Raw genomic sequence first — 26962 nt, forward strand, 5'->3', positions numbered from 1 at the left:
ATACCTACAGGCATCGAAAACTGTTTCTAGGGAACAGTACTACTTTTAAGGGTGACTACCTCGAATTTGATACTTTGAGTAGAAATTGCTACATTTCGTGTAAGCTTCTTGTGACTCGTTACTTCTAACAGGTGAGCATATATCGATAAATTTTAACACCGCTACACATCACTAACGCTTTGCGGCATTATATTGGGCAAATTTTCGCGAAAAAATTTTTTAGCGTGAAATTTGTTGTAATTTGCCGTTTAATGCTGCATTTGTGCATATGTTGCATTATAAAGTAGCACGTGTGCGTCCAATACAAATAAAAGCGACAATAGTGAGTCGCTAAAGAGCGAGTGCGACAATTGATACAAAGTGAAACTGCAGGTTAGTTAGTGCTTACATTAGACAATTGATGATCATGATGTTAATGGTGATGGTGTAAAATGTTATTGTGAAGCAGAAAGTAAACAAAAGATTTTCCTAGTAAGTGTATACGTCAATGTTAATCGCGCTTTTTGCGTTCGCACAACTGGCAATATTTCGGCCGCAGCCATTGCAATCATCAAGGTGTGGCAAAGGCAACGCAACAAAGCATACGACCGCTACAACAACAGCAGCAACAACCACATTACCAACTACCCACACCAATAAGAAAGCTCACACAACGCCATTAACGAGCAACAGTAATTTGCAGAAACCAACAATAGCAACCCGCCTCAATATGAGCAACAGCACTGAACAGGATCAGACAGCTTCAGCTGGCGCTTTAAGCGCAGCCAATGGTAACCAAACGGATGCTAAGAAAATTGAAGTGATGTAGGTATTTAGGTATTTCTGATTAGAACAAAATCTTCATTGCTCTTTATATACACAGAAATTTTAAATCAAATGACAAATTATGCTGTTTCAATGTCAAAACCAATCATACGAAAGTTTTTGGCTCTGGCGGTACACATGCACGCGGCAGCTCCAAGGTCAAGCTTAAAAATGTTGTCGACTACAAATGGGAGCATAAATACTATTATCCAGGACATTTGGTGGCAGTGCATCGCGATGGCAAGCATTTGGCATATGCTATTAATGGTGAGTTTTGTGTATATGCAACAGAATGGGGTTAATAATGGGCTTTATCAATAGTGAACAACAAAGCCACCGGCATGGAAGGCATGGTGCGAGTTTGCAATACGAGCACTAGTCAACGTGCGCTTATTAAAGGCATGAGCGGTGAAGTGCTTGATCTGCAGTTCGCACACAGCGAACGGGAACGCATTTTGGCAGTCATCGATGTAAACACATTATTTGTCTATAAGATCGATTTAATTGATGGCAATTTAATGTGCAAATTGATATTGCGCATCGATGATCCCATTGCCAACTATGTTCCCAAATATGATCTGGTTAGCTGGTGTCCTTACATCAGCAACAGCAGAGATGCTAACATCAATGCTGCTAGCGGTAATCAAGAAGATGAAGATGAAAATCAGCTGTTGATCTGGTCACGCAGCAACCAATTTCAGTGTTTCCATGTCAAGATGATAATTACCGAACATGGCGTAAGCTCAGAGTTGTAAATGATTAAATTACATTTACATAATATATATTTTACTGTAGATTGGTCAGATACAACCAACTGCTTTGGACGCAGGATATTTGATGATTAAAGAGGATGCGCTAATAACTTGCGCAGCGCTTTCACCCGATGGCACCACTGTAGCCGCTGCCTGCGCCGATGGCTTGGTGCGTTTCTATCAAATCTATTTGTTTGATGTGCGCAATCATCGCTGTCTACATGAATGGAAGCCCCATGATGGCAAGCCAGTAGATTCACTCTTCTTTTTGGACAACATCAACAAACCTGTGGAGGAGTAAGTTTCTTGCATTTATTATACAATTGTATAAATATAATTAAACATTTTGTTTTAACTTCAGCGCCTATTGGCAGTATGTTATAACCACCAGCGAACACAATACTGAGATTAAGCTTTGGAACTGCACCTTGTGGGAATGCCTGCAGACAATTAACCTTGTGGCAGCTGTGCAGCCAGGCATGTTCATAGCTGGCATTGACCGCAGCGCCAACTACTTGGTCCTGTCAAGCCTTGGTTCTTTGGCAGTCTATGTGCTGCAGATAAACGGCGGTGTGCTCGCTGGTAAACTTGATGAACAAGCCAGCGATAGCGGTGAATCAGATAATGGTAACGCCGCTGCCGACAGTGACAATGCCAACAATGAGTGCTCAGTGCGCATACAAAATGTAGCAGAATTTAAGCTCAGCTCGGGCATACTCTCGTTTTCGATTGTGAATGCTTGCATGCGGCGTCTAAGGAACACCAATGAGAGCTATTTTGCGGTTGAGGAGCCCGATGATGACTATGATGATGAGAACAATTCGACAACAAATGCGTTGGTGGTGCACATGTTTGTGGTGCAGGCCAAGAGTCTGCAGGAATGCCAGATTATCTATCAGCCCAGCGTGCCGGATAAGGCGGAGCGTAGCTTAAACAGCAGCCTCAATACCAGCAGCACTACCAATACAAGCATTAAGCGTTCCCTTACTCCTGAGAATGAGATCACCCCACCCCGTCTATTAAATGTCAATGAACTAAAGCAGGAGCCCACATCGCCGCAAAATAGCAGCAGTGGTTCCATTGCTGTTCCTTTAGATGCTCTCTTCGGCAAGGCAAAGCGCAACTCATTGGGCACCACAACATCCACCTCAGTGGTGGCTGTTGCTGTTGCCGCTGCAGCAGCTCCTTCAGCCATATTACAGGATGCAGCCGCTGAAAATAAGTCTCGATCTAATTCTCCACAATTTGGCAGCTCGAATTTTGCACAGCTGAATCTCATGACGCCAGATGCATTTAGCGCTACCACCGCTGCCAGCGTTCTAGTAGCCACCACCACCACCAGTAGCAGCGGTAACAACACCACCAATCCGACCACTGCAGAGACTGCTAACAGTGCCGCTCCAGCAGCTCCACTTTTACTTGATCGTTCCTGCATAGACGCAAGTGTGCGTGAAACTTTGCGCATGTTGGCCATGGCCACGGGAAATGCTGCTGCAGCAGATGCAGCTAAGGTGAATGCAACTGTAAAGAAGCTAATGAACAGTCAGCGGCTGGAAGATCATGCTTATCACAAGCTGCAGGAGCAGGAGTCACGTAAAAAGTTTGTGGCCATTGATAGCAATCCAGAACGCAATGTGGCCGAGAATTTGGCCAGCGGTGGGTCCAGTCCCAGTCGCGAGGTGCAAGAGATAATGGCCACGCAGGAAGAATCGGATCCGTATGAAGTGGACTTGGAGCAATTGGAGTTAGACGATGATGATGATGACGACGACGACGATACAGCTGCTGCTGATAAAGAGCTGGAGACTCAAATTATGTTCAGCACGAAGCTTAAGAAGTCCGCTGAATTGCAAAATGCCGCTCAGATCATGTCACAAGCAGTGCAGCATAAGCATAAGAACAATGGCAATGGCAATGTGCCACCAACTCTAGGCAATAGCAGCGCCAACAATAGCAGCAGTAGCAACAGCAGCAGCAGCCCGAGTGATCATATCAATCCCGAACTGGATGCCAAGCTGGATCAAATTTTGGGTGAGACACATAACTAAATTAAATAAAAGATAATTATTAATTAAAATTTTTACTTTGCTGTAGATTTGATGAAAACGCAATCGCTGCAGCTCAATAAACTGGAGCTAGAGGTTGGCAAGTTGCAACAGCAACAGAAGCAACAACATGCAAGCAGCAGCTCCACTAAGGCATTGCAACCCAAGAACGTCAATGAGCTGGCCTATAAAATTGAAATGCAGCTTTCTAAGCTTATGGAGCAATATCTCAAGCGCTATGAGAATGAGCATCAAAAGAAATTAAACGAGTTTCTGCAAGTGCGGTAAGTCCTCAGTACAATTTATGTGAATTATTGTTTCAAAATCGCGTTAAACTTGCAGCGAGACACAAAATCGTGAGCTACGCGAATCGGTGGTCCAGGTGCTCAATCAATATATAATGAGTCATTTTACGGAAATTATTGGCAATGTGCTTAACATGGAGCTGCAGCGTCAGCTTTTGCCACGCGTCAATGCCAAAATGGATCAACTTCAGACTGTTATGCAGCTGGAAATTATGCAAAAGCTTACGGTCTTTGACAAAACCATTAAGGAGAATGTCGCGCAGGTCTGCAAGAGCAAGGTGCGTGTCCACCTAAATTAGATTTGCATGCATTTTATATATATTACTTTTTGCTTTTAGCAATTTCTGGATGCCTTTGGCAAGACTGTGCTAATTGGCGTACAGAACAGCCTGCAGACAGCGTTCATTGAGTCCATGAGCAGCACCTTGATACCAGCCTATGAAAAGTCTTCGCAAAACATGTTCAAGCAGCTGCACGAGGCTTTCAGCGTGGGCATTAAAGATTGTAAGCTTAAAAATACTTAATATAGTTGTGTAACTAAACTGCACACTCTACTTTAAACAGTCATGGTGGAGTTCAATGCATATCTGCAGCATATGCCACAAGCGCAGAATAGCGAAGAACTAACCGATAAAATGGGTTTGCTCAAGCAACTGGTGGAGGTTAAGCTGAACGAACAACGCTCTGAGCTTACTGGCGCCATGCTGGAGACACAACGCGAAGTAAAGAGCCTGGAAATACTATTGGCACGCCAAGTGCAGGAAACCATAAGAGCTGAGCTGCGCAAGCATCTGGTGGACACTCAAGCATTGGCAATGCGATCGCAGGCACCGACACCGGCGCCCACATATGATCTACGTGATAGCATCAAACAGCTGCTGGCAGCGGGTCAGATAAACAAGGCGTTCCATCAGGCACTGCTGGCCAATGATTTGAATCTGGTTGAGTTTACGCTGCGGCATACAGATCGCATGCAGGTCTTCACCAACGAGGGCTGCCGGCTGGAACAGAAGGTGTTACTATCGCTCATACAGCAAATATCCGCAGACATGAGCAATCATAATGAGCTTAAACAGAGGTAAGCGATCTTGAAATTCTATATAGTTTGGCTGTTATTAAAACTCTATTATTCTAGTTACCTCAATGAGGCGATGCTGGCTATCAATGTATCCGATCCTATTACTCGCGAGCATGCACCTAAAGTGCTTGCCGAGCTACATCGCAGCTGTCTACAGTTTATCAAGAACTACCCCAAGAGTCCGCAGTGCAGTAATGTGCGTCTAATGATCGCCATGTGCAGCACTATATCGCATTCAGTTTAGATCCCACAACACACACACACAAACACACCCACACTCACAATTGTTTGTAGTCTCTAGCTCTAGCTTCAAATTTAATCAATTGATCGTCCATTAAGCTGAAACTTTTTCATTTAAAATTTATAAAAAAAAAAAACGCTGTATATTTCTTCGTTACTATTTGTTCTGTACGTGTTTTTGTTTTTAGTTTAAGTACAAAATGCTTCTTGTCAAGACAACAACAACAAAAATGTATAACAAAACAAATCGTTTTGGACCTGCGTGTCCTCTTAGCGTGATTGAAAATTTGCAATAAGTTTAAATAATTATAATTTTTAACGAGTATTTTTTGATTTACCTTTGCTTTTTGCTACTTTAAAACAAAATTTCCATTTATCATGACGCTTATTAAAAGAGACGCTTAAACTTTATGTATGTAAAAGCAGAGCTAAAGAATTTAATATTTTTTGCTACACTAACGAACGAACTTTAATATAAAGAGGGACAAACAATTATGATAAAAAAAAACAAAAAGCAAAACTAATGAAACTGCAAGTAAAATATTTTAAGTTAAGACGAAAGAAAAACTAAATAAAAAAGTATATGTGTATAAATGTCTACTGTCGAATTTAATGTATATTAAATTTAAGCTGCATTGGATTTTAGTTAAGGACGAATTGAGGTGTCCCTGAGTCATTAAAATCCAGTGCAGCTTTCATTCTTTAGAGGACCTTTAGAGTTAGTTATGATCAATGTGAAAATCTCTATGTAATTTTAATTAAAAACATCAGTTCTAATTCGAGAGCGTGCACTGTATATGTTTATTTGCATACACACACACACACACACTTGAGTAATGGCCAGACCCTAAAAGCCAGAACCACGCAGCCAATTCAAATGGACGCAAAAGTGAACGTTGATCGGCAGAGACGAAAATAAAGTGCGCGGCAGTGGCGTCGGTGCCGCCAATTGATAAAAGATAAAAATAAAGAGCAGTTGTATGCAAGAAATTTTCAATTTGTATATTGCATCTGCGCTTGCCATGGTTTCTAGATCTCGATTTCGCATTTGCTTGTAAATTCTTTAGAAGAACGACGCGCGACGCGTGCAACAACGAACATTTCAAGGCGATTACATAAAATCCAACAGCGTAAAAGAGAAAATATGCAGAAAACTATCAAAAAGGAGCTAAGCTTCTCGTTGGATACGCTGGAACGCTATCGCGCCAAGTATGGACGCAGTGCCTCGCTGGACACAAATGGCCACAGTCAGCAAACAGAGGACACAGCCGTAAGCACAGTCGCAGCTAAGGCACGCTCGCCCCCGCCTTCCATCTTTAGGGCACAATCGCCACCCAAGCTGACCAAGCTCCAAGAGCTGCAACAGAAGAAGGAGGCCTATCTACGCGCACGTGAGCATGAGCGTGAAATGGAGCAGCTGCAGCGTGCCGAAAAACTCACAAGCAATGGCAGCAGCTCTATCCTGGACGTACCGAAGCCCAACAGCAGCTCCAATAGGAGCAGCCCCAATGGCACTAAAACCACTGCGCCGGCTTCTTCAACGCAAACTGCGGCGCAGCTGACAAATCAAAAAATTAGCGCCGGCTATAGCAATTGGAGCAACAATCACAGCACACTCTGCTCGCAGCCTTGGTGCGCCATCAGCGATCTTATGTACTTTTGCGACAAATATGAATTCAAGACACTGAGCACACGGGATCTGAAGACACATCAGGAAATTGTAGCGGAAGTGCGCGCTCTGCTATCTGGCAAGGCGCCCTTTGATCAGCGTACACGATTTCCGGGCAACATACACGATCCGGAGAATCTCTGGGTGTGCATTGGTCGCTGCGCCAGCGTTGAGTATCATCTGCAACGCATCATTAGTGTCTTTCGCAAGCCCTTGAATCAACTCACGCCGGACAAGCAGCGCGCAGTGCGACAGAACTTTCATCTGGCAGTAAGTGAACTGCGTTTGGACATCTCTGCACGCATTAGCGAGGTGCGTCTGTACGATCGTCTGGTGTTTGAGCGCGAGTTTCGACTGGAGTGGCAGGATGAACAGGCCTAGAAGCAACAATACTTAGTTCAGTTTAACAAGCACAACAATGGACAATAATTTATTACATTTCATACTCGGGTGCGCATTGGTGCAACCTTATACTAAAAATCATATACATGTTTGTTTGGCCTGGCCTGGAAGTGTACATATATTGCTTGCGTTTATCAAACAAAAACTATATAAATTAGATACATTTGGAGCACAAACAGACACAAAAAATTACAATACAATACAATCCTATACATGAATAAAAAGCTATACAATTGATGTCCCAAAAATAAAGCACTTTCGAGAGCAGCTTGTGGTTGTGTTATACATATATAAATATTTGTTTGTGTGTATGTGGTGCCTAATCTACTTGTGGAAGTTTCAAAGATCATCTGTGTAATAACTTGAAGTTAATTTTCAGTGGGCTACGTTTTGTGCATTTTTTTAGTTAACAATTTGCTTTAGCAACAACAATGCATTTGTGATTTGCAAGTTTGAATAACAGTCTAACAAAATTTTAGTTTCATTTTGCTTGTTTTGGGCACATTGCGAATGGTCAGTGAGATGCGCGGCGTACGCCGCACTAGATGATCTCCAATCTTGTAGGTATTCTCGCACTGATTAAAATTGCAAATGCGATCGCAAAGCGTATCCTCACTAATTTCGCTAATGGCATGCAAATAATCGCTGTACAGCGTTTCCTTTAGTATCAGCAGCGAGCGTGGCTCCAGCAGCAGCTTAAACATCACATCGCCAGTAGATTCGCCATTGCTGCCGCGTTTGGTGAGCTCCAGTACAGTGTGCGCACCGCAAGAGATCGTAGATATAATAGGATAAAACATAGGCCCGTCTGTGTGCGGAAGTATGCCTTGTCCTGGCAGATACTCGTTGACAAGCACATGGTTTGCTTTTTGTGATTCAAAGACGCCCAAGTTGTTTACCTTGTCCACATAGTTCTGCAACCATTCGGGTATTTCCTCGGCAATCATGCCGTTCGGATGAGGCACACCGCCATAGTTAATCAGACGACGATTTAGTAATTGCGTCCAGCGTGGCTTTGGCGTGCGTTCAATATGACTTAGTATGGACTGTTCCTGGTCCGAGGTAAGAAAGTTAGGAATGTAGAAAACTGTCGGCGGGCACTGCAAATGCATCAACATACATGTTTTAAAAATAGAGTCGCTAATGACCCTGACCTACTATAGTTTATATACTCATTATTTTCACCTACCTTTCGCACTTCAAAATCTGTGAAATCCATGTCTAACTCTACTTACTACATTTAAATCAATATTTACTTTTTTAGTGCCATTTTGCAAAACAGTAGTGTTGGGTTGTTTCGCGAACGAGCGACAAAATTAAACAAGTTCAGTTTAATCGTTTTGTGAACTAAAAAGAACTTTTGTTCAGTGGTTCACAAAAAAAGGATAACATAACATAACAATAACCTATACGGATTTAACAAACAATAACGAACAAACAGCCAACAGACTTATAAAACAGAATGACCTAGCTAACTGACTAATATATAAATAAAGACCATATTCACTTAATAAACGTTGCTTACCCAACACTACAAAGCAGTTCAAATACCATGGCTGCAAAAACATTTGAATTATCTGGCAACACTCGACATATCTAACAATTTGCAAGCACGTGTGGTTTGGCGCTTCTTTTTTGTTTTATTATAATTGTTACAAATGTCTCCACCCATTGTAGACGATATTCAAGTGACCAAAAAGATGAAACTCGATAAGTGTGTCATGCGTTTTGCCAAGCTCACCGAAAATGCTTTGGAGCCAGTGCGCGGTTCTGCAAAGGCAGCCGGCTTCGATTTGCGCAGCGCTTATGACTTGGTTGTGCCGGCGCGCGGGAAGGCGATTGTCAAGACAGATCTGCAGGTGCAAGTGCCAGAGGGTTCCTATGGACGCGTTGCTCCACGTTCTGGATTGGCGGTAAAGAATTTTATTGATGTCGGCGCCGGCGTTGTTGATGAAGACTACCGCGGCAATCTGGGCGTTGTATTGTTCAATCACTCGGAGACGGACTTTGAGGTGAAGCGTGGTGATCGCATTGCTCAGTTTATTTGTGAGCGCATCTTCTATCCAGAATTGGAGCAGGTCGACAAGCTGGAGGACACTGAACGCGGCGAAGCGGGCTTCGGCTCCACCGGTGTTAAAGAATTACCAGCTGCTAAGAATGGCAATGGAAAAGCACCGCTGGCTGAGAACGAGGCCACAGCCGTATCCACATAAAGCAAAACAACATTTTGTACATTTACAAATATGCCATCAGTTATTATAAATTTCCTAATTTTAGGTTTAGGCACAGAAATCATGAAATTCATTTGAAACATTCCCACAAATTTCATCATAGATCTAAGCAGAAAACCTTAAATTTAATAATGTTTGTGAAACAACCAATTTATTTAACTAAAATATTACTTACTACTGTATTTTTGGAATAAAGAATCTGTTCATTGAAATATTTGAAATTTTGCGATATTTTTAGATTTAAGCAAGGGGTAGCACTGCATTTGCATTTTTTTATAGTTGCAGCTTCTCAAATTTAGAAATTTAACGAAAAGTATGCAGAATTGGTTTTTTTGTCATAAGAGTGTCAACAGTGTCGTCTTAGACGCCAGTTTTACCCAGATCAAATTAAATTTTTTCATTCAGTATGAGTTTAGTTCTTTTCTAAATAAAGATATTTTACTTTTATTATTATTTGCATTGCCAATAATTTATTTAAGAGGAAGAAAATTTAACATTATTTACAGTCTGTTTATTATTACGCTAAGTTCCTAAGCAATAATTAAGCTAAGTATTTTAACAAATTTGTAATGTTCACGAGGTCTGAGGCAAATCTTCTTGTAAAAGACAAATGAAAACAATTTAAACGTAATGAAGTGTTTATGAGCAAAAGAGAACAATAAATACATATATAACGAATCAACATTATGCGTTCTCATAGCGTGACTTCATCATTTTCTTGATGTACGTTTTGTAATCATCACCAGGGGCCAAAGTTGCACTTCTATTACCTAGACCTACATTATTGGAGCGAGCTTCAGCCTGGAAAATAACAATAATGAGAAATAATTTTAATTAACCACCAAGCAGATGCATACCTCTATAATCTGTGTGCGTCCCTGGTTCTTGCGCCCAAGCCCCTGACCCTCGGACCAGCCCATTTTTTGCAGCAAGCGATTACCAACATTGCTGGAACTAATAGGCATGGCTGGAGCAGCATCTTTCTGACGCGTCTGCATACTCTTGATCTCATGCTCGAAGCGCTCGCGACTGCGATTTGGTGGCGGCGGGTCACCCTCGCCATACTTTAAGCGGCGCTCCTTGGCACGATCGCGGTAACTGTTTGGAAACAAATTGCAAATTGTAGAGAAATGTAAAAATAAAAGCATACGAATGCTTACGATAAAGCCGAGTTAATGCTGTCATCGTAGGCTCCGTTTCCACCGCTGTCAGCCATTTTGACTTTAGCCAAATTTTCCTTATGCAAATTTGACATTTTGATGTGCTTCTGTAATATATCCAGAGATTGGAAGGCCCGCTTGCAGAGCAGGCATGTTAAACGCTGAAAATCGGCATATTCTAAGTCATCGTTAACAACACCAGAACCAGCACCGCCGCCATCTATTGCGCCAATAGCTTGTGAGTTGTGTTCCTCCTCAGAGTCTGAGCCGCCACCATATGCATTAACGAGCTTATTCATTGAAGCGGTTGCAGGCCCAGGAAACTCGTTTAGCTTAACACGCTCTTTCTTTTCCAATATTGAAAAGCCCACATCTGCATAGGAGCCACCTGCTGTGCGTGATGTACTTGGCCCATCGGTCACCGACCCACTACGACTTGGTAGTATAGGCTGTGGTGTAGCAACCACAGTGTAATCTTTCTTCTCGTTTAATTGCTTGGCCCATTTTTCCATGTCCTTCACTATTTTCTTTGCCACTTTCACCTTGTCATGCTTGTTATCCTTGCTTTTCTCCTTCTTGCCAGCATCCTCATCCTTTTGCTCGGCCTGTGATTCCAGTGCTAGCGACTCCTTCAATGCTGCCTGTGTGGAAGCGGGGGTAGCCAGAATATATGTGCTACGGCGCTGATCCCAGTATAAGTAGGCGCCCGTTTCGTTATTATAGTAGTACTGCGAGTGCGCATCATAATACAAACCCGTAATAGGATCGTAATAATAGCCAGAAGTTTCATCATACTGATACCGCGATACATCGGGTGGAGCTGCAAACGGATTTGAAGTTTAAACTTGTTCAACATGGATATGAATGTTCTCTACTCACGATAAATCTTGCCATCGTTACCTCTGGGCGCCACCAGCTGCGGCGGGGCAAAAGAAGCTTTTACCGCCGCTGCTGCCTGTGCAGCCGCTGTAGCCGCTGCGGTTGCAGTTGTCTCAATGGTGCTCATCTTCTTTTGCTTTCGTTGTATTGCCGAGAGTGCGACAGCTGCACCGGAGTTTGCTTCAGTTACCAGAGGCTCAGCGCCACTTTCACTGTGGCCGACAGTCTCTTTATTGATCTCAGCCGTATAGTATTCCGTGTAATATTCCAAATAGTGTGCATGCTCTGCTGGGGTCGAGGCATATAGTCCAGCGCTGTATTCTGCAAGGCGTGGCACATCGGCTAAGGTATACATGCCGTTGCCTTCATTGGGCAGTGCAGCACCTAATAGACCATTCTGAGCATTCTTTGAGACAACTTGCTGATTCTCATTGTCTACACAGTAACTGACAGTAACTGGGGAAATGAATATATCAAAAAACAATAAAAAGCCAAATAATCTGGGATAGCTTACCATCACGATCATCAATGCGTAGCGGCGGCTGGAGAGCGGTGAGTACATTATGAACATCCATGGAATCTATTAGTGTCTCAAAGGTTAGATAACAATATCCACGCGATGTCTGTGTAAGAGAATCCCGACTGATGAGCACTTTTTGTATGGTCTTGGCTAGCTTCGGCAGTAAGTTTTGCAGAGCACTCAAAACGCCCTCCTCATTTGTTAGCGCATCCAGATTGCGCAGCATGATCTCTGAATTGAATTGAGAAGCGTTGCAAATAAATATAGTTGAAAAATGGTTGATGGAGCAGCAACAACTGCTGAAGCATGTTGTGTATACTTTTTGTTAATATCGGACTAATCTCATATACACCCTCGCCCTGGCCGGTGTTGAAGAAACCCTCGCTTTCCGAACGTGGCGAGTTGCACTTGAAACAACTGAAGCGACGCTTAAAATTGTAAACGCCACACTGCACAGAAATAAATAAATAAATTAAATATACTATAGTTTTGTTTATAAATAAACAGCTTACCTTAATGCAATGCCAATCGGTACTTGTGATACGCTTGTGGCTGTATTGCAGTGAGACACGTTGATCGCCCAGCTTCAGCGAGCCCTGCATGAAAAGAGTGGAAAGAAAAACAGAAGTTAGTTATTGTTCTTTGGACTGACAATAGGCACAGACTACACAGTCACCAGGTTGCTTCTGTGTCTTTAACGCGCAGTTGATGATGTTGCTATTGCTGATGATGATGTTGTTGTTGTTGTTGTTGCAGTAGTTGTAACAAGTGTCGTTATATTCCATTGAATCAGTTTGAAATGCTTACGTTAAGTTCAGTAACCGCTTGAAACTAATCCGAAATTTTGAAATAAGAATTGAGGTAAGGCTTAGAGTTTGCACCCTTACAAATGTAAATGTGTTGTATTCAAATAAATATGTATATAATTCCAAATTATTCTCACGGAAGACTGAACTTAAGCTAGCAATATTACGCTTGCCGCCGAGTTTGGTTTTTAACAAAAAATTGTAGCTTTTATTTCATACGCTTGTTGTGATACCTGAGTTAATTCCATCCAACGTTTTGCTTCCTCAACAGTATTAAACTCGACAAATGCGAAACCGCGTGATGCACCTAAATTTTAGATAGAAGCAGATACAAAATGGTTCTTGTCAAAAAAAATGTAATTTGTGGAAATATGTTGTAACATTTGGATATTGGATTTTGTATTTGTCTTTTATTTTTATTGTTGTTGAAGCCAAGTATGTTTGTTATTTGTTATCAATTTGTAGCTGTTGAAAACTACTGCCAAGTAAACGCACTAAGGAGAGATATTTAAGATATTTGCATATACTTACGCCAAGTGTTTATATACAATAACTACACTATTTATACATAGATATTTCTGAAATAAGTGTAAGATTTGCTTAGGATAACCCACCTGTAGGTCGTTTGCGTATGAGACGTATTGATGAAGGCTCCATGTTCACCTGAATGAGTGCGCCCATTATCTGCGGAAATAGAAATTTTATTGTAATTCATTTTACACGAGTTTTTGTTTCAGCGTCTACTCACGTCTGCTTCAGTGATGTGTTTTTTCAGACCAAAAATAATAATTTGGTTTAGGGCCTCATTGCTGGTGCGTATGTGATTGCGCCGAAATTGACTGTCATCGCTCTCATCGCTGTCGTAACTATCCTCGCCGCTGCGGAAGCTCTCTTCATCTGAATAACGCTTAGCACGTTCGCGACTATTGGTGCCGCTCACATTCCCATTACGTGTATCGCGGCTGCAGAGTAAATAAGACAGTTAAATTTTTACATAATTGCTGGGTAATTGCAGCCCATAACTGACCTTCGCTCTGTACTTCTGTCGTAGTCCGTGTTGCGCTCCCGATCATAGTTTTTCCACCGTTGATCTCGATCTCGCTCGCGCTCTCTATCTCTGTTCTGGTCACGCTCAGCGTTCTCTTCGCGACGATTGTAAACGCGTTTATCCCGGCTGTAATTGCGTTCTTGCTCGTTCTCGTGGTTGTTGCGCGAGTTAAAGTTGCTGCCTCTGTCTTCATTATAATCATCATTGATAAGATCACGATAAAGATCCTTATCTGCACTGCCACCATGTCGATGATAGCGGTCACCACTACGGGAGCGGGTTTCGCGAAGTCTGTGGGACTGTTCACTGCAAAGACAACAAACGTTTTCTATAAGATAATGTATATATACTTTGGTAGCTGCATGCTTACTGAGAACGCGAACGGGAGCGACTATAGCGTCTATGTTGATTGCCAGCATTACTTCTACCGCTACCGCCGCCGTTGCCACTAGAAAAACTGCGTCCGAAACGCGAGTCCATATTCATGTTACGCGTGCCTGCTTGACGTTCTCCAAGAATTTGTTTTTAGTTACTTGGGAATTAGCGCATTTAATCAAGGTATTGTGTATTTAATAATTTTTTCTTTCCTTTGCTTCCAGCACTGCTAATATCTATTAACATTGGGTCACACTCACAAAATTTAGTGAGCATAAGAAAATCTTGGCCTGCTTTTGACAATCACACAAAATGCAAATCGTCAACACGACTACAATGCTGAAGAAGCAGCACACTTTTGTTTAGCGCCCGGGTTAACAAGGACAATTTATTCAAAAATGTAATTTAATATGAAAGTTATTTTTTAGTATCCCTAATATAAAAGGCACTCCTATGTATTATTACTTAGCAAATATTGCTCACTGTTCGTTATCGATAGTATCCCTACTATTACTCGATAATAACGATTAATTTTATAAATTTAGTTAAATTTCATTAAATAAATTTAGTTATTTTTTAAGCAAAAACGCAAAAAAGTAAGCAAACTACAAGAAATAAGATATTAATATTAAAGTTCGGAAATAATTTAAATACTTTTAATTTTCAAAACTGAGAATTTATCAGGGCTGCTAAATTTTTTTAACGAAGTGGTAGTTATCGTTGGGCAACTCTGTGCAACATTGTCCAAGCGTGTTGGGGAATTACCAAATAAATATAATTTAGAAAAAACAAAAACAGAGATCCCCGCATAACCAAGATCACTTGGAGACGTTAAAAATATTAAAATTGTGGCAATTTAAAGAAAAGTTGCAATAATGAAGAAAGTGCTTTTAACAAAATCCAAACAAATTCAAGTGACGGGTACGGTTACAGATCTTATAAGAAAACACACGATCGGTGTAGTGGCCACAACCCCTACAATATCAAGCTCAACTGGCCTTCGGGATATATATAAGCCTAATAATGGAACAAATACGTACATGCAAAGAAAGTCCTTTCAGTCCATTTACGAGGACATGTTCAAATTACTCATGCGTCTGCCAGATAAAGCTCTACAACAACGCGTTATCGACGCTATCAATGGTCGCAGTGATAAGTCCGCTAATCAGTGTAAACAGTGCGCCTGTAAAATTCCCCCCAAAATTAGTGTATCAACACAAACCGAGGTGCTAGATTTGAAAGATTTTCTTCAGAAATCTGATGATATAAAAGTTAAGAAGGATGAAGAGCAAAAACCTAAGTTACCCGCTCCAGCGACTGGACTAGCAGCTAGTAGCGCGACTTCTACCAGCGAACCCGTAAAGGTGGTGCGCAAGCGTGGCCGCAAGCGCAACACCTCTGTGCCACAGGTGGTGAAACGATCGGCAGCTGAAATGGCCCTGCAGGAGCGCGAGGATAAGCAGCTAACACCCTTACCAGCAGTAAAAAAAAAAAAACAAGAATCAGCCGTAAGTGGCAGGCTTCGTTGATTGAATTTACCTTTGTAGTTTATAATTTTGTGTCATTTTACAGAAACCTCCTCCCACTTCCACTCCAAGCAATTGCTCTACTCCACGAACGAGTCTAGAGCAACGCAGGGATTCTGTTTCATCAAATTACTCAAGCTGTCTGGGCGAAATTAATCTGCTTGATATGTACAATCAAGTAGATAACTACATCAATAATGACAATGAGCATACTATAATTTCAACCATGGCCAATGAGTTTCAACGCGCTGATATTATGTCCGAATCTGGTCTACTGTAACTAACTAACGCAAAAGTAATTCCTCTGATATTAAGTTTTGATTTTTTTTAGACCAATTCACGATGCTATACTTATGGGCGATTCACACTACGTGCAACGTCAGCTCATTGTATGGTCTAAGCTAAAGAATCTGAAAGATCTGAGTGAGCTACTCAGCGCCGACGGCGAAGACTGCATGCAATTGGCCATTACTAATAACAGCGCACCAGAGATTGTCGAAATTCTGCTCAAGGCTGGACTGTTACCCAATCATATATATGAGGAATCCAATACGGCACTGCATTTGGCCATCATTAACAATGTACAGCTCGAATCTCTACGCCATCTTATGCATGTTATTGACCTCAATCTTGTCTTGCAAATGAATGACGATGGATATACAGCGCTCCACATTGCAGCACGTCATAATCATTATAAATTGGCCGAGGTTATATGCGATGTTATAGATGAACGGCAGCTCGGTAGGCCTGTCTACTTGCGTGACACCAAAGACTTGTCCTCTCTGGAGTCAAGCATGGATGAGAAAAAGTTCGCCAAGTACTATGAACATGCCTGTGATAGGCTGGAGCACAACAAAACCAAATTAATGGGACGCTCTCTTAAGCGTGAGGTCATAAACGGCACAGAAGCGCGCGCGGGGAATACGCCACTCTATTATGCCATTGAGGGAGAGCTGGAGCATATGTGTTATTTCTTGCTTGCACATCTTAGCGATCCCGACGAAGAGAATCTTAGCGGTCATAGTCCGAAGTCGTATCATTATGAATTCGCGCGTGTTCTGCGTATAAATCTAAAGATCGCACGCATTATGGATAAAGTAACAAGCATACTTAATGGCACCACTTCAACGAGCACAGTTTAAGATGTTTAGTCTTATATTTAATTTAACACACAAGTTATTTAACCCCACTTTGTTGTCCAATCGGTTTGTAAAAGCTTGGCCAGCTGTAAAGGCTCTAGGGAAGGGGGCAATCGTCTGATTTTCTTTTTGTTCCTGTTGCGTTTTCGCTTGTTTTTAGCTGTAAATGGTTTAGCACATTGATTAATAAATTTGATTTAATTATTGTATGTAACTACCTAATACTTCCAGTTGCTGAAGCTGGTGATCGCTGTAGTGGCTTAAATTGCAGGTCAACTCAAATTTGCAATAGTTGGAGAAATATCTATTACAAACCAATTTTGCGCGCTCTTCAGTTAATACTTTGAGAGGATCTAATCGTGGAAATATGAAAAGTAATTTAATTTTGATTATTTCCTAATGATTTACCTTCAAAGCGCCGCATATAAAATGTCTTAGCCATGGCATGACTTTGGCCTGCATTATGCAATTTGCGAATATTCATGTCGTTTTTTATATAGCAACAGCAGTAATCACAATAATACCTTTTTCCCATTTCTTAATATTATTTTGATAATTAGAAATAAACGTTAAAATCCATGCAGAGTGGTATGTAAACACAATGTTGCTATACAACGTAGACTATCGGCGATTATCGGCTATCGATAGGAGCCCAGTTAGAAAAACAAAAGCGAAAATGTACCGAATTGTTTATTTGTATAAAATTAAGCAACTGTTCTAACTGAAAGTGAATCTATATTGTAATTATGTTTTTGCCGGACACAGCAGTGTTCTGTATAACGCAATTGGTCTATGGAGCCATACTACTGCTATTAATTTACTATGTAGGCAAAAACACAAGTACATATAAAGATATTCATATACAAACATATTAAAAATATATTTACCTGTATAGGTGCTAACACTGGCTGATTTGGAGTGTGACTATTTGAATGCACAGGAATGCTGTCATCGACTGAATTTCTGGGTGATACCCAAATTTGGCTCACATGCCCTGCTCTGTGGCTTGCTTCTCATATCTGGGTATTTATGGACCTCTACATGCATACATACGGGTACAAAATTTATGGAGTGTTAATTTTGCAGGCACTGGATAATGTTTTTGCTAAATTTACCCATGGCCCTGTGGTTGTTCTATGAGTTGCATCGCCAGCGCCGTGACAGCTTGGGTGTATATGATCCTGTGGATATACATAGTCGCGGTCTCTTAAAGGTGCATCTCAGAAATTGCATGATATACTTGGGTTACTACTTTGTTATGTTCTTTGTGGGTTTGTATTGGTAAGTATCTGGAATTCGTATTTGTTCGTTATTGAAATTTATAAGCTAAATTATTTTCACTTGGCAGTCTTATTTCATCTCTGATCAAGGGCGATCCCATTAAGCGTCATGAAGACGACGAAATTGTAACGGGGTTCTAAAGTCTCCAGTGAACGCTCTTCCCACAATGTATTTGTAGTATACAAAAACCTAGTCGCACTCATAACACCACATTTTATCATTGTTCCCACTTTTATTTATTTTAATCCTAGCAGCTGCGCAGCCATGTAAGCGTATTCGAATAATTTATGATCACAACTTAAATATACTATACAAAAATATAACTGTTACTTTAGAAAATCGACAACCTCTTCCAGTTCACGTTGACGCGCTTGTTTTTGTGCCCAACGTGTCTCTGCGGTTTTGATGTTGACCACCCAACGGTCGTGGGCCAATTTAATACCACATACACCTAGTTCAGCCTGCAGTCCTTTGTCTTTTCCGCTAGCACCGACTGGCTTTGCAGCATCGGAGCGCGGATGACGTCTTTTAGCTGGGCAGAGCTTGCCACCTTTAGGGAATGGCGGTTCGGATAGATATTTCTTGAGACAGCCTTGATGGAACAGATGGCCGCAAAATACGCGCTCCACAAACGCATCCGCATTCTCATCTGCCAGAATTTCTTCTGGATTCGTAGGTAGCACAGCCTGATCACAAATCGGGCACAATTCCATGTGGAAGTCCTGTGTGGCAGCTATGCAAAACTTAAGCGCAGTGTACAGACTTGGCACTGGCCTAAACTTGGCCTGTTCATCTCTGGTGAAGCGCAATGGCGCCTCCACACACTGGCGTGCCAGCTCTTTCGACTGACCGTTAAGAAATCGTACCAGTACATTCGGTAAATTGGACTCATGGTCATGTAGTTCTACACAGTGCTGTGGATAATTGTCTGGCACGGTGGCTGTAACGCGATAGAAGTACTCTCCGCCATGAATTAGTAATTGCACGCTGCACTTGCTCTGGCGCAGTTTTAGTTTATTCTCATCGTTGTAAGCCAGCATAGACCGCAACTGTGTGATCTCGTCCAGGCAGACGCAGAGCGGAGTGTCTACAAGATACTGATTAGCAGTTCTAAGCAACTGCATAACCTGCGGCTCTCCACAATGCTGCTTTGCACACTTGTCCAGCATATCGGTGAGGAAACTAATTAATTTTTCTGCATATACACGACTTTTTAGTTCTACCAGTATATTGGCGCTTTGCGGATAGTCCTTGGGTATGTGCAGGCAAACAATCATAGTGCGATTTGTTCTGTGTGAGAGTAGCTCCACTCTCACCAGACTGGAAGTGCAGGCCACTAACTTGCTGCCTTCAAATTGTTGTTCACAATGGGTGCGCACATATTCCAGCTCATCTTGGAGCAGCTCCATGGCAAATGACACTGTGATTGTATGAAAATATTTTCAATTAGCTCGTAAAATATTTTAAATATTCAATTTACTGCTTGCTGTCTAATTTGTAACAGCTGATTGGCTAACAACGTAAATGAATCACCCTGTGGCTTGCGGCAAATAGCAAAATATTTAATTAACTTCTATCATTATTTGGATTTGCTAAAATTTTTTAAATATTGGACTTTGAATAAGAAAATATTTGCAGCTGACAAATAAATTATGAAAACAAAAAGCTTAAATTGATTTTGTCTTGTTTTGATATTAAAATCGCAATCACTGTGACAAGTAACTGTTACTCATTGGTAGTCAAGTACCAAATACTCGCCACGTTGTGTTAAACGCCGACAAATAGCTGACGAAATTCGCAGTGTATAATTGTTATAATTTATAATCTGCATTAAAATGGTGCTAGACCTGGATTTGTTTCGCAGCGACAAGGGCGGCAACCCTGATGCAGTCCGTGAGAATCAAAAGAAGCGTTTTAAAGATGTGGGACTTGTAGAGGCAGTCATTGAAAAAGACACGGAATGGCGACAGCGCCGTCATCGAGCCGACAATCTGAACAAGGTGAAAAATGTCTGCAGCAAGGTAATCGGTGAGAAAATGAAGAAGAAGGAGCCCGTAGGCCCCGAGGGCGAGGAGGTGCCAGCTGCTATACGAGTAGATTTGACGCAAATAACTGCGGAGACACTACAAGCGTTGACAGTGAATCAGATCAAACAGCTGCGCTTACTCATCGATGATGCGATGACGGACAATCAAAAGTCTCTGGAGCTGGCTGAACAGACGCGCAATACGGCACTGCGTGAGGTGGGCAATCATCTGCACGATTCTGTGCCCGTGTCTAATGACGAGGAGGAGAATCGTGTTGAGCGAACCTTTGGGGACTGCGAGAAGCGCGGCAAGTACTCACATGTGGATCTAATTGTGATGATCGATGGCATGAATGCGGAGAAGGGCGCTGTCGTATCTGGAGGACGTGGCTACTTCCTTACTGGCGCTGCTGTATTTCTGGAGCAAGCGCTGATTCAGCATGCGCTTCAGCTGCTCTATACGCGTGACTATACTCCACTTTATACGCCCTTCTTTATGCGCAAAGAGGTGATGCAAGAGGTGGCGCAGCTCTCTCAGTTCGACGAGGAGCTTTACAAAGTGGTTGGCAAGGGAAGCGAGCGTGCCGAAGAGTGTGGCACCGATGAAAAGTACCTGATAGCCACCTCGGAGCAGCCTATTGCGGCGTATCATCGCGACGAGTGGCTGCCAGAGTCATCGCTACCCATTAAATACGCCGGCTTGTCGACTTGCTTCCGCCAGGAGGTAGGCTCGCATGGACGCGATACTCGTGGCATTTTCCGCGTGCACCAGTTTGAGAAGGTGGAACAGTTCGTACTGACTTCTCCACATGACAACAAATCGTGGGAGATGATGGACGAGATGATTGGCAACGCAGAGCAGTTCTGCCAATCTCTGGGCATACCATATCGCGTGGTTAACATTGTTTCTGGAGCTCTCAATCACGCCGCTTCCAAGAAACTCGATCTGGAGGCCTGGTTTGGCGGCAGCGGTGCCTTCAGGGAGCTGGTTTCCTGCTCCAATTGCCTAGACTACCAGGCTCGTCGCTTGCTGGTGCGCTACGGTCAGACCAAGAAGATGAACGCGGCTGTGGACTATGTGCACATGCTTAATGCTACAATGTGCGCTGCTACTCGTGTTATCTGCGCCATTCTCGAGACGCACCAAACAGAAACGGGCGTCAAGGTGCCCGAGCCCCTCAAGAAGTATATGCCGGCGAAGTTCCAGGACGAGATTCCTTTCGTTAAGCCAGCACCCATTGATCTGGAGCTTGCCGCTGCGGCCAATCAAAAGGCCAAGAAGGATAAGACCAAGAAGGATCCAGCCGCTGCCTAAGCTGCACACGCTTCACTTTAATCAAGACTCAGCATTAATCCTAGGCTTTCAACTCAACACTAAATTTTGTTACTCTTAACGTATATTTATGGCATTTACTGTAACCGTTTTATTGAATAAATCGGAAAATTAGTTGCGCTTTGAAAACATGTTCAGTTGCTTTATTGTAGGATGAAAGGAAAGGCTAAACCTTGTCTAAGCTGTTGCGAATAATGAAAAATATAAAAAATAAAAAGCACACAATATAGTTTTGTGAGTTATAAATTATTTCCAGCACTTTCACAATAACTACCCCCTAGAAGTTTCAATCCCCAATTGTTAGCCGCTTGCCGCTTCAAATTGGTTGCCCCGACAACCCAAACAGCTTGTTTAGAAGGTTTTTGTTTTCATAAAAACAAAAATTTATGTCAATTTAGTAATAAAAACTCGAATATAATATAATGTCGCTTTCGAAACGTCGCGAGAAATCGAATAAACCCACACGCTGGGATCGCATCAGGAAGCGACAATTGAATGTAAATCCGCTTGCGCTGAAAACTGAAGCAGTGCGTCGTTTCATTGAGGTGGACTATGTGGATGCTCAACAGACGCGTCTGCTTATAGATGGTGAGGCCAGTAAGCAGCTAAATCCAAGTGTTATCATGGATATACGACATGAGCTGGTGAGTTTCAATTGTATCTGAGCAGAAGGCAGTGGCCAGTTATACCTTAAAATTGTTTTCAAAGTTTGCACAGATACCACGCAAGCTGCCACTGGCAACGGTGGCGCATGCAAGCACCTTGGAGTTAACCAAAGCACATAATCTGGAGGTGGAACAGCGCTATGTACACCATCAGCTGCAAAAATTCCGCCAGCAGCTAGCCAGGCAGCATCCGCGTCCAGCTGCCATTAGCTTGCGTCCAAGCAAGCCCGACTTTAAACTTAACCATGGGCCACTGATGCAGAGTATAAGTCAGGCGGCCCAGCACATTGAGGATTTTTACAAAGCGCCAGTGGAGGCCCTAAATAAAGGCTCTAAGCTCTTTGCAGCACAAAGGCAAATGGCCAGTAACACGCTGCTGGAGCAGCTACAATGCCAACCAGTAGCTGAAGCTGAAGCGGAGGTGGAGCTAGAGCCCGAGGTAAACTGGTTGCCAGAGCATCATCATCAGCAGCAACAGCAGCAGCATCTGGGCGAGCTGGATTCGCTGGAGTATCGTAAATTTGTTAAGCAGCTGCAGCTGGATAAAAGCAAATCTCAATTGGAGCAACGCCTACGCACGCCAAGTCCACTTACCAATACGGAGGAGTTTCTACGTCCCATGCGTGCCGCCGCTGAGCGACAAATGCTACACTTGCGCACAGTGCGACGCGAAGAAGAGCTGCTGGAGCAGCAGAAGCAACAAGATGCAGTGGAGCCAGCAGCATCACTACCATTGCAACGTGAAAATTCCAGCTGCTCCAATACCAGTGATGGCATTGACTCTGTAATCTCTGATCTAGCCGAGGAGGCGCTGTACGAGCTGCAAATGGAGGCAGCGGAGCAGCAACTGGACTTAAAGCAGACTCTGCCAGCTACCAAACATGTGCAGTTTCAGCTTCCGCTGGCCACAACAGAAGCAGAGCCAACGCCCGAGACTCAGATTGAGTCGGAGAAAGAGCCACTCATCATACGCCGCCTAGAGCTTCCCAAGGTGTTGGTCGTCCCCAAGCAGCCTCTGCCATCCAGTCCCACGCCCAACAGCAGCAGCAGCAGCAGCAACGACGAAGACGAACCTACTGCGGCTGTTGCGCCCGAAAAGCAACGCATCATTGAAAAACTCTTTCAGGCGCGTAGCAACTGCCAGCAAACTCTTATGCGCAAGTATTTTCTCAAGTGGCTGCACTACACCACACTGGAGCGGGTTGAGCGGGAGCCAGGCACAAGCCACAACAATCGTGCGCAAAAGATCACTGCGTTTCTCGATAAGATTCGAGTGGAGAAGCGACGACAGCATGTGGAGTTAAAACAGCCAGGCAAAGAGCAGACGCAAGAGCAGCGACAGGATACGATCAAAATGACCAAACAATTTAAGAACAAGTGAGTACTTGCGGCTGTAATTCAGGCAATCTCTTCATGTTTTCATTCACTACGACAGACTCAAAGTGCAGCAGGACATCATCGAACTGCAGCGCATCAAATTGGAGCGACAGGAGCGTCTAATTATGCAATTAAAGCTGCACAAGCTGAGCGACGAGGCCAAGGAGGCGCGTGAAGATCTCAAGCAGGAGCTTAAAACCGTCATACGCTGTGGTGATCCCAAAGCGAAGGCCAAGGCTAGATGTCTTCAACTCATTGGCAGTCTACGCGATGCGGAGGATGAGGAGCTGGAGCGACTACAGGGCCGCAGCAAGGCGCTGATGCAGCCACGCTTCCTGCAACATATGCAGGAGCGTGCGCTCGAACGTGGCGTGCGACATGAGCAAGCGCGTCAGCGACGCGAACAGGCGGAGGCGGAGCGCGAGGCTGCCAAGTTGGCGCTTGAAGAGGCCAAGGTAGGTTGCAAATCCAAATCAAATGTAATTGTTACTCATTTATGCCTTGCAGCGCCAGGAGGATGAGGAAGCCAAGCGTCTACGCATGGAGGTGCTTAAGGAGCGACGCCGTCAGGAGAAAATGGCCAGAGTTCTAAAGGAGCGCGAGCGTCAGCGATTTATGGAGAACAAGCGAAAGGCGCTGGAGTTTTGTCGCCTGCTGTTGCTGCGTCGCGTCGGAATGGAAGCCTTCAAGCGTCTGGTCCAGCGGAAGCGTGATAATCAGTTGAAGTGCGAGCAGTTCCGCCGACAGCTTTACAAGCGTCGCAGTTTTATCGCCTGGCGCGACTACGCCGCCTATCGACAGCGGGAAAAATGCATACGCGCTAATCTCTGCTTTGAGCGGGCATTGAAGCGCCGGGCACTGCACGCTTGGATTAACTATGTGCAGCTGGAGCGTAGCAAGCTTCTAGTGGCCATTGACTGGCATGCACTGCGCTGCATGGAGCACTGGTTCGCGCGCTGGCACAACTACAGCACACACTGTCGTCTTATTGAGGACACCAAGATGCGTCAGGCTATCTCGCATCATGAATGGTAAGCTCCAGTATTTTCTTGTCAATTGATATTATTCCTATGAATCTTCAGGCATCTCAAGTGGAAAGTTCTGGACTGTTGGCAGCGACTGCCGCAAATACTGCAGCTGGAGAAGGAGACCGAGGAGCGTCGTCAGCGTTGGCGCATGAAAATCTGGGAGCTGCTGCCTGACTACAAGCCGCGCGAGGATAGCCTCTGGTAGTTGAATCACTTACCAGTTAATTACAAGCTTTTTATGGCAAACATAATATCAATTTAATTACTTTTGTAACTAATTTAATTTATTTTTGAATAAGATTACACTAAACTAAACTAAAACCTAAATGTATGCCTAATAATTAAATCAATTAACAGCGCTGAGTTTTAATTTCTAGGATAATGTCAAAGCTAACATTCTCTGCTGCAGCTTTAATTTGCGCTAAGAAATGCGAAGTAATAATACAAATAATACAAATTTGTATAAACAATATTTGGTAAAACATAGGAATTAAAAGTATATCTAGTAATTAAATATCTAAAAAGGACACATTATTCAATTACTTTCCTTTTGCGATTCCATATACTTATTTATATACGTGTGACCATCTATGAAGCTTTATCGTGGCTTAAGAGTTAACGCGTATTATAGGATTAAGCGCAATAATTGAGTTTAAAAAAGTTTACTGTATTATTTTTTTGATGCGCCGTCACTTGAGTATGGCACGCCAATTGTTCCAGATGCGACTGCCATTGGTTGCGGGCATGCGCTTGTACTCAGGCGGACTAGCATCGCGCCAACACAAATATAGTTGACGACAGAGCACCACAGCAATGTAGCCGGCAATGAGTAGGGCATAGCCCGCGACAACAAAGGCAATGCCCAATCTGCAAAAGAATTAAGATAATAAATTGTTGTAGCAAATGTCCATAGATTTACTTACTCGAATTGCTCGAAGACCTCGCTACAGTCGTCGGGCAGCAGCAGCGGTATGCCCAGCATGCGCACAACCAAAAACGGATGACAAACTGCAGTCAGTGTTAGGTTGGCGCCCAGCAGCAAAGCGCATTCAGATAAGAATAGACATACTATATAACTGCGCAAGTTGCGCTCGCCAATGCAACAGTTGAGCCAGTAGCTATGATGCCAGCGACGCTTAACGCAGCTGCCACAAGCAGCGCAGTGGTAAGCACGACTTGGTGTAACCTTGCGGCAAATCTCGCACATGTGCGGCTGCAAATGCTGTATAAGTCCATTGCGCTCCTGATTCTCAACACCAACACCCTCATCGTCGTCGTCATCATCTTCCATGCCCAACACAGTATCCGTATGCTGCTGCTCCTCGCCGCTGGAGGCTTCAGTTATGCCAGGCAATTCATCCTTGGGCGTGCTGCCGTATTGCGCAGTGACCAGATTCAATGGCGCCAGCTGCTTTGTTCGATATAGCGCATATAAAGCACCCGCTGATAGCAATATCAATACTATGTTCTCTTCAGGCAGCAATTCAAGCAGCGGCACTTCCCATTCAAAAATTATCGCCATGTAGAATATAGAGAAGACTGTCCAGCTTAAGAAAAAGCTGGTCCTTGTAGCTGTTCGCTCAGCCAGTTGCATGCCCCAGAAGCAGAATCCAACTAGTGTCAACATCAGCACTATGGCCGTCTTGGCATTGAGCGTAGCCAGACCCATCATAGTAGGCACTATGAAGGCAGGCGCTAGAGCGGCCGGCGAGATGCGCTTGGCGCCGCCTTGCCATGGCAAACGCAAGCGATCCTGAAAAGCAATCAACATGTCGCTTATGTTGCGCGATTCAATGCGTTTACACGTGATGAAGCTGCAAGCATTCGAGGAATTAAGATCACTGTATGTATTTTATACTGTTTTTGGTGCCTACCGTGTGCATACCAAGTCAAATTCCGTGCAATTACAACAGCATTCTAATATGTGCGCAGTTCGCCTATCGTGATTAATGTATTGACAGCAACAGAGCCCTGCCGCTAATGTTGACGTTGTCTCTTCCTCGTCTGCAATCATTGCATCGATTTCCAAATAGGGGCGGCGGTGTTCCGGCAACAAAATTAGTAATTATTGGGAATAATAACCAAATAACGTACGGGAGAATATTGTATTACGATTATTAACTGCTTAATGAAATGACATTTTAAATTTGCCAAAGCAAAAACTTAAAAAACAATAGTAACCATTGAAAATTAAATTCACTCACAGTTCCCCTAGCTTTTGCAATTGGAAGTGAAAACAAAAACAAAACTGCGATTTGCGTACAGGGTGTATC

General features: G+C 43.2%; 12 protein-coding genes across 19 annotated transcripts; 7 read left to right on the forward strand and 5 right to left on the reverse strand.

The window, feature by feature from the left end:
• The first annotated feature begins 198 nt into the window (after positions 1–198).
• Positions 199–5785, forward strand: LOC108608032 (enhancer of mRNA-decapping protein 4 homolog). 5 transcript variants are annotated; one of them, XM_017999209.2, is made up of 11 exons: positions 199–372; positions 473–804; positions 863–1071; positions 1126–1541; positions 1600–1853; positions 1918–3587; positions 3651–3885; positions 3944–4184; positions 4245–4410; positions 4471–4984; positions 5042–5785. In XM_017999209.2, exons 2-11 carry the CDS (start codon positions 488–490, stop codon positions 5226–5228), a joined length of 4209 nt encoding a protein of 1402 aa, XP_017854698.1. In that variant the 5' UTR covers positions 199–372; positions 473–487; the 3' UTR covers positions 5229–5785. The 5 variants fall into 5 exon arrangements, with proteins under 5 accessions (XP_017854698.1, XP_017854699.1, XP_017854701.1 ...); XM_017999210.2 differs by having other exon boundaries at positions 3944–4169; XM_017999212.2 differs by having other exon boundaries at positions 673–804.
• Positions 5786–5790: 5 nt separating this feature from the next.
• On the forward strand, positions 5791–7292 carry LOC108608033. Its single transcript, XM_017999213.2, has one exon. The coding sequence runs from the start codon at positions 6369–6371 to the stop codon at positions 7272–7274; it is 906 nt and encodes a 301-aa protein (XP_017854702.1). The 5' UTR covers positions 5791–6368; the 3' UTR covers positions 7275–7292.
• Positions 7293–7740: 448 nt separating this feature from the next.
• LOC108608035 (alpha-ketoglutarate-dependent dioxygenase alkB homolog 6) lies at positions 7741–8609 on the reverse strand. The gene is made up of 2 exons (XM_017999214.2): positions 8485–8609; positions 7741–8395 (listed from the first exon to the last, which is right to left on the reverse strand). Exons 1-2 carry the CDS (start codon positions 8512–8514, stop codon positions 7760–7762), a joined length of 666 nt encoding a protein of 221 aa, XP_017854703.1. The 5' UTR covers positions 8515–8609; the 3' UTR covers positions 7741–7759.
• Positions 8610–8800: 191 nt separating this feature from the next.
• Positions 8801–9694, forward strand: LOC108602477 (deoxyuridine 5'-triphosphate nucleotidohydrolase). 2 transcript variants are annotated; one of them, XM_017990612.1, is made up of 2 exons: positions 8801–8914; positions 8973–9694. In XM_017990612.1, exon 2 carries the CDS (start codon positions 8996–8998, stop codon positions 9506–9508), a length of 513 nt encoding a protein of 170 aa, XP_017846101.1. In that variant the 5' UTR covers positions 8801–8914; positions 8973–8995; the 3' UTR covers positions 9509–9694. The 2 variants fall into 2 exon arrangements, with proteins under 2 accessions (XP_017846101.1, XP_017846093.1); XM_017990604.2 differs by having other exon boundaries at positions 8868–9694.
• Positions 9695–9981: 287 nt separating this feature from the next.
• LOC108608539 (RNA-binding protein 5-B) lies at positions 9982–14773 on the reverse strand. Its single transcript, XM_017999955.2, has 12 exons — positions 14310–14773; positions 13919–14245; positions 13640–13853; positions 13506–13575; positions 13125–13198; positions 12598–12681; positions 12405–12534; positions 12080–12316; positions 11566–12021; positions 10687–11506; positions 10384–10624; positions 9982–10327 (listed from the first exon to the last, which is right to left on the reverse strand). The coding sequence occupies exons 1-12, from the start codon at positions 14423–14425 to the stop codon at positions 10211–10213; spliced, it is 2886 nt and encodes a 961-aa protein (XP_017855444.1). The 5' UTR covers positions 14426–14773; the 3' UTR covers positions 9982–10210.
• Positions 14774–15083: 310 nt separating this feature from the next.
• Positions 15084–17188, forward strand: LOC108608124. Its single transcript, XM_017999353.2, has 3 exons — positions 15084–15822; positions 15887–16116; positions 16172–17188. Exons 1-3 carry the CDS (start codon positions 15190–15192, stop codon positions 16980–16982), a joined length of 1674 nt encoding a protein of 557 aa, XP_017854842.1. The 5' UTR covers positions 15084–15189; the 3' UTR covers positions 16983–17188.
• On the reverse strand, positions 16998–17586 carry LOC108608128 (zinc finger matrin-type protein 5). The gene is made up of 3 exons (XM_017999358.2): positions 17388–17586; positions 17198–17332; positions 16998–17139 (listed from the first exon to the last, which is right to left on the reverse strand). The coding sequence occupies exons 1-3, from the start codon at positions 17512–17514 to the stop codon at positions 17021–17023; spliced, it is 381 nt and encodes a 126-aa protein (XP_017854847.1). The 5' UTR covers positions 17515–17586; the 3' UTR covers positions 16998–17020.
• A 41-nt stretch (positions 17587–17627) lies between these two features.
• On the forward strand, positions 17628–18579 carry LOC108608127 (protein cornichon homolog 4). Its single transcript, XM_017999357.2, has 4 exons — positions 17628–17803; positions 17875–18002; positions 18066–18260; positions 18328–18579. Exons 1-4 carry the CDS (start codon positions 17726–17728, stop codon positions 18398–18400), a joined length of 474 nt encoding a protein of 157 aa, XP_017854846.1. The 5' UTR covers positions 17628–17725; the 3' UTR covers positions 18401–18579.
• Positions 18570–19855, reverse strand: LOC108608126. Its single transcript, XM_017999356.2, has 2 exons — positions 19741–19855; positions 18570–19680 (listed from the first exon to the last, which is right to left on the reverse strand). Coding segments are annotated over exons 1-2 (1095 nt in total). The 5' UTR covers positions 19742–19855; the 3' UTR covers positions 18570–18586.
• A 158-nt stretch (positions 19856–20013) lies between these two features.
• Positions 20014–21828, forward strand: LOC108608125 (serine--tRNA ligase, cytoplasmic). The gene has a single exon (XM_017999354.2). The coding sequence runs from the start codon at positions 20096–20098 to the stop codon at positions 21599–21601; it is 1506 nt and encodes a 501-aa protein (XP_017854843.1). The 5' UTR covers positions 20014–20095; the 3' UTR covers positions 21602–21828.
• A 185-nt stretch (positions 21829–22013) lies between these two features.
• Positions 22014–24931, forward strand: LOC108597914 (trichohyalin). Its single transcript, XM_017984534.1, has 5 exons — positions 22014–22263; positions 22328–23661; positions 23720–24116; positions 24169–24692; positions 24744–24931. Exons 1-5 carry the CDS (start codon positions 22042–22044, stop codon positions 24892–24894), a joined length of 2628 nt encoding a protein of 875 aa, XP_017840023.1. The 5' UTR covers positions 22014–22041; the 3' UTR covers positions 24895–24931.
• A 64-nt stretch (positions 24932–24995) lies between these two features.
• On the reverse strand, positions 24996–26933 carry LOC108607627 (palmitoyltransferase ZDHHC23). 3 transcript variants are annotated; one of them, XM_017998549.2, is made up of 4 exons: positions 26894–26933; positions 26575–26693; positions 25613–26503; positions 24996–25556 (listed from the first exon to the last, which is right to left on the reverse strand). In XM_017998549.2, exons 3-4 carry the CDS (start codon positions 26458–26460, stop codon positions 25379–25381), a joined length of 1026 nt encoding a protein of 341 aa, XP_017854038.1. In that variant the 5' UTR covers positions 26461–26503; positions 26575–26693; positions 26894–26933; the 3' UTR covers positions 24996–25378. The 3 variants fall into 3 exon arrangements, with proteins under 3 accessions (XP_017854038.1, XP_017854037.1, XP_017854036.1); XM_017998548.2 differs by having other exon boundaries at positions 26564–26693; XM_017998547.2 differs by lacking the exon at positions 26894–26933 and having other exon boundaries at positions 26564–26812.
• Positions 26934–26962: the final 29 nt, after the last annotated feature.

The sequence above is a fragment of the Drosophila busckii genome, chromosome 2L (assembly GCF_011750605.1).
Source record: "Drosophila busckii strain San Diego stock center, stock number 13000-0081.31 chromosome 2L, ASM1175060v1, whole genome shotgun sequence".
Classification (NCBI taxonomy): Eukaryota; Metazoa; Arthropoda; class Insecta; order Diptera; family Drosophilidae; genus Drosophila; species Drosophila busckii.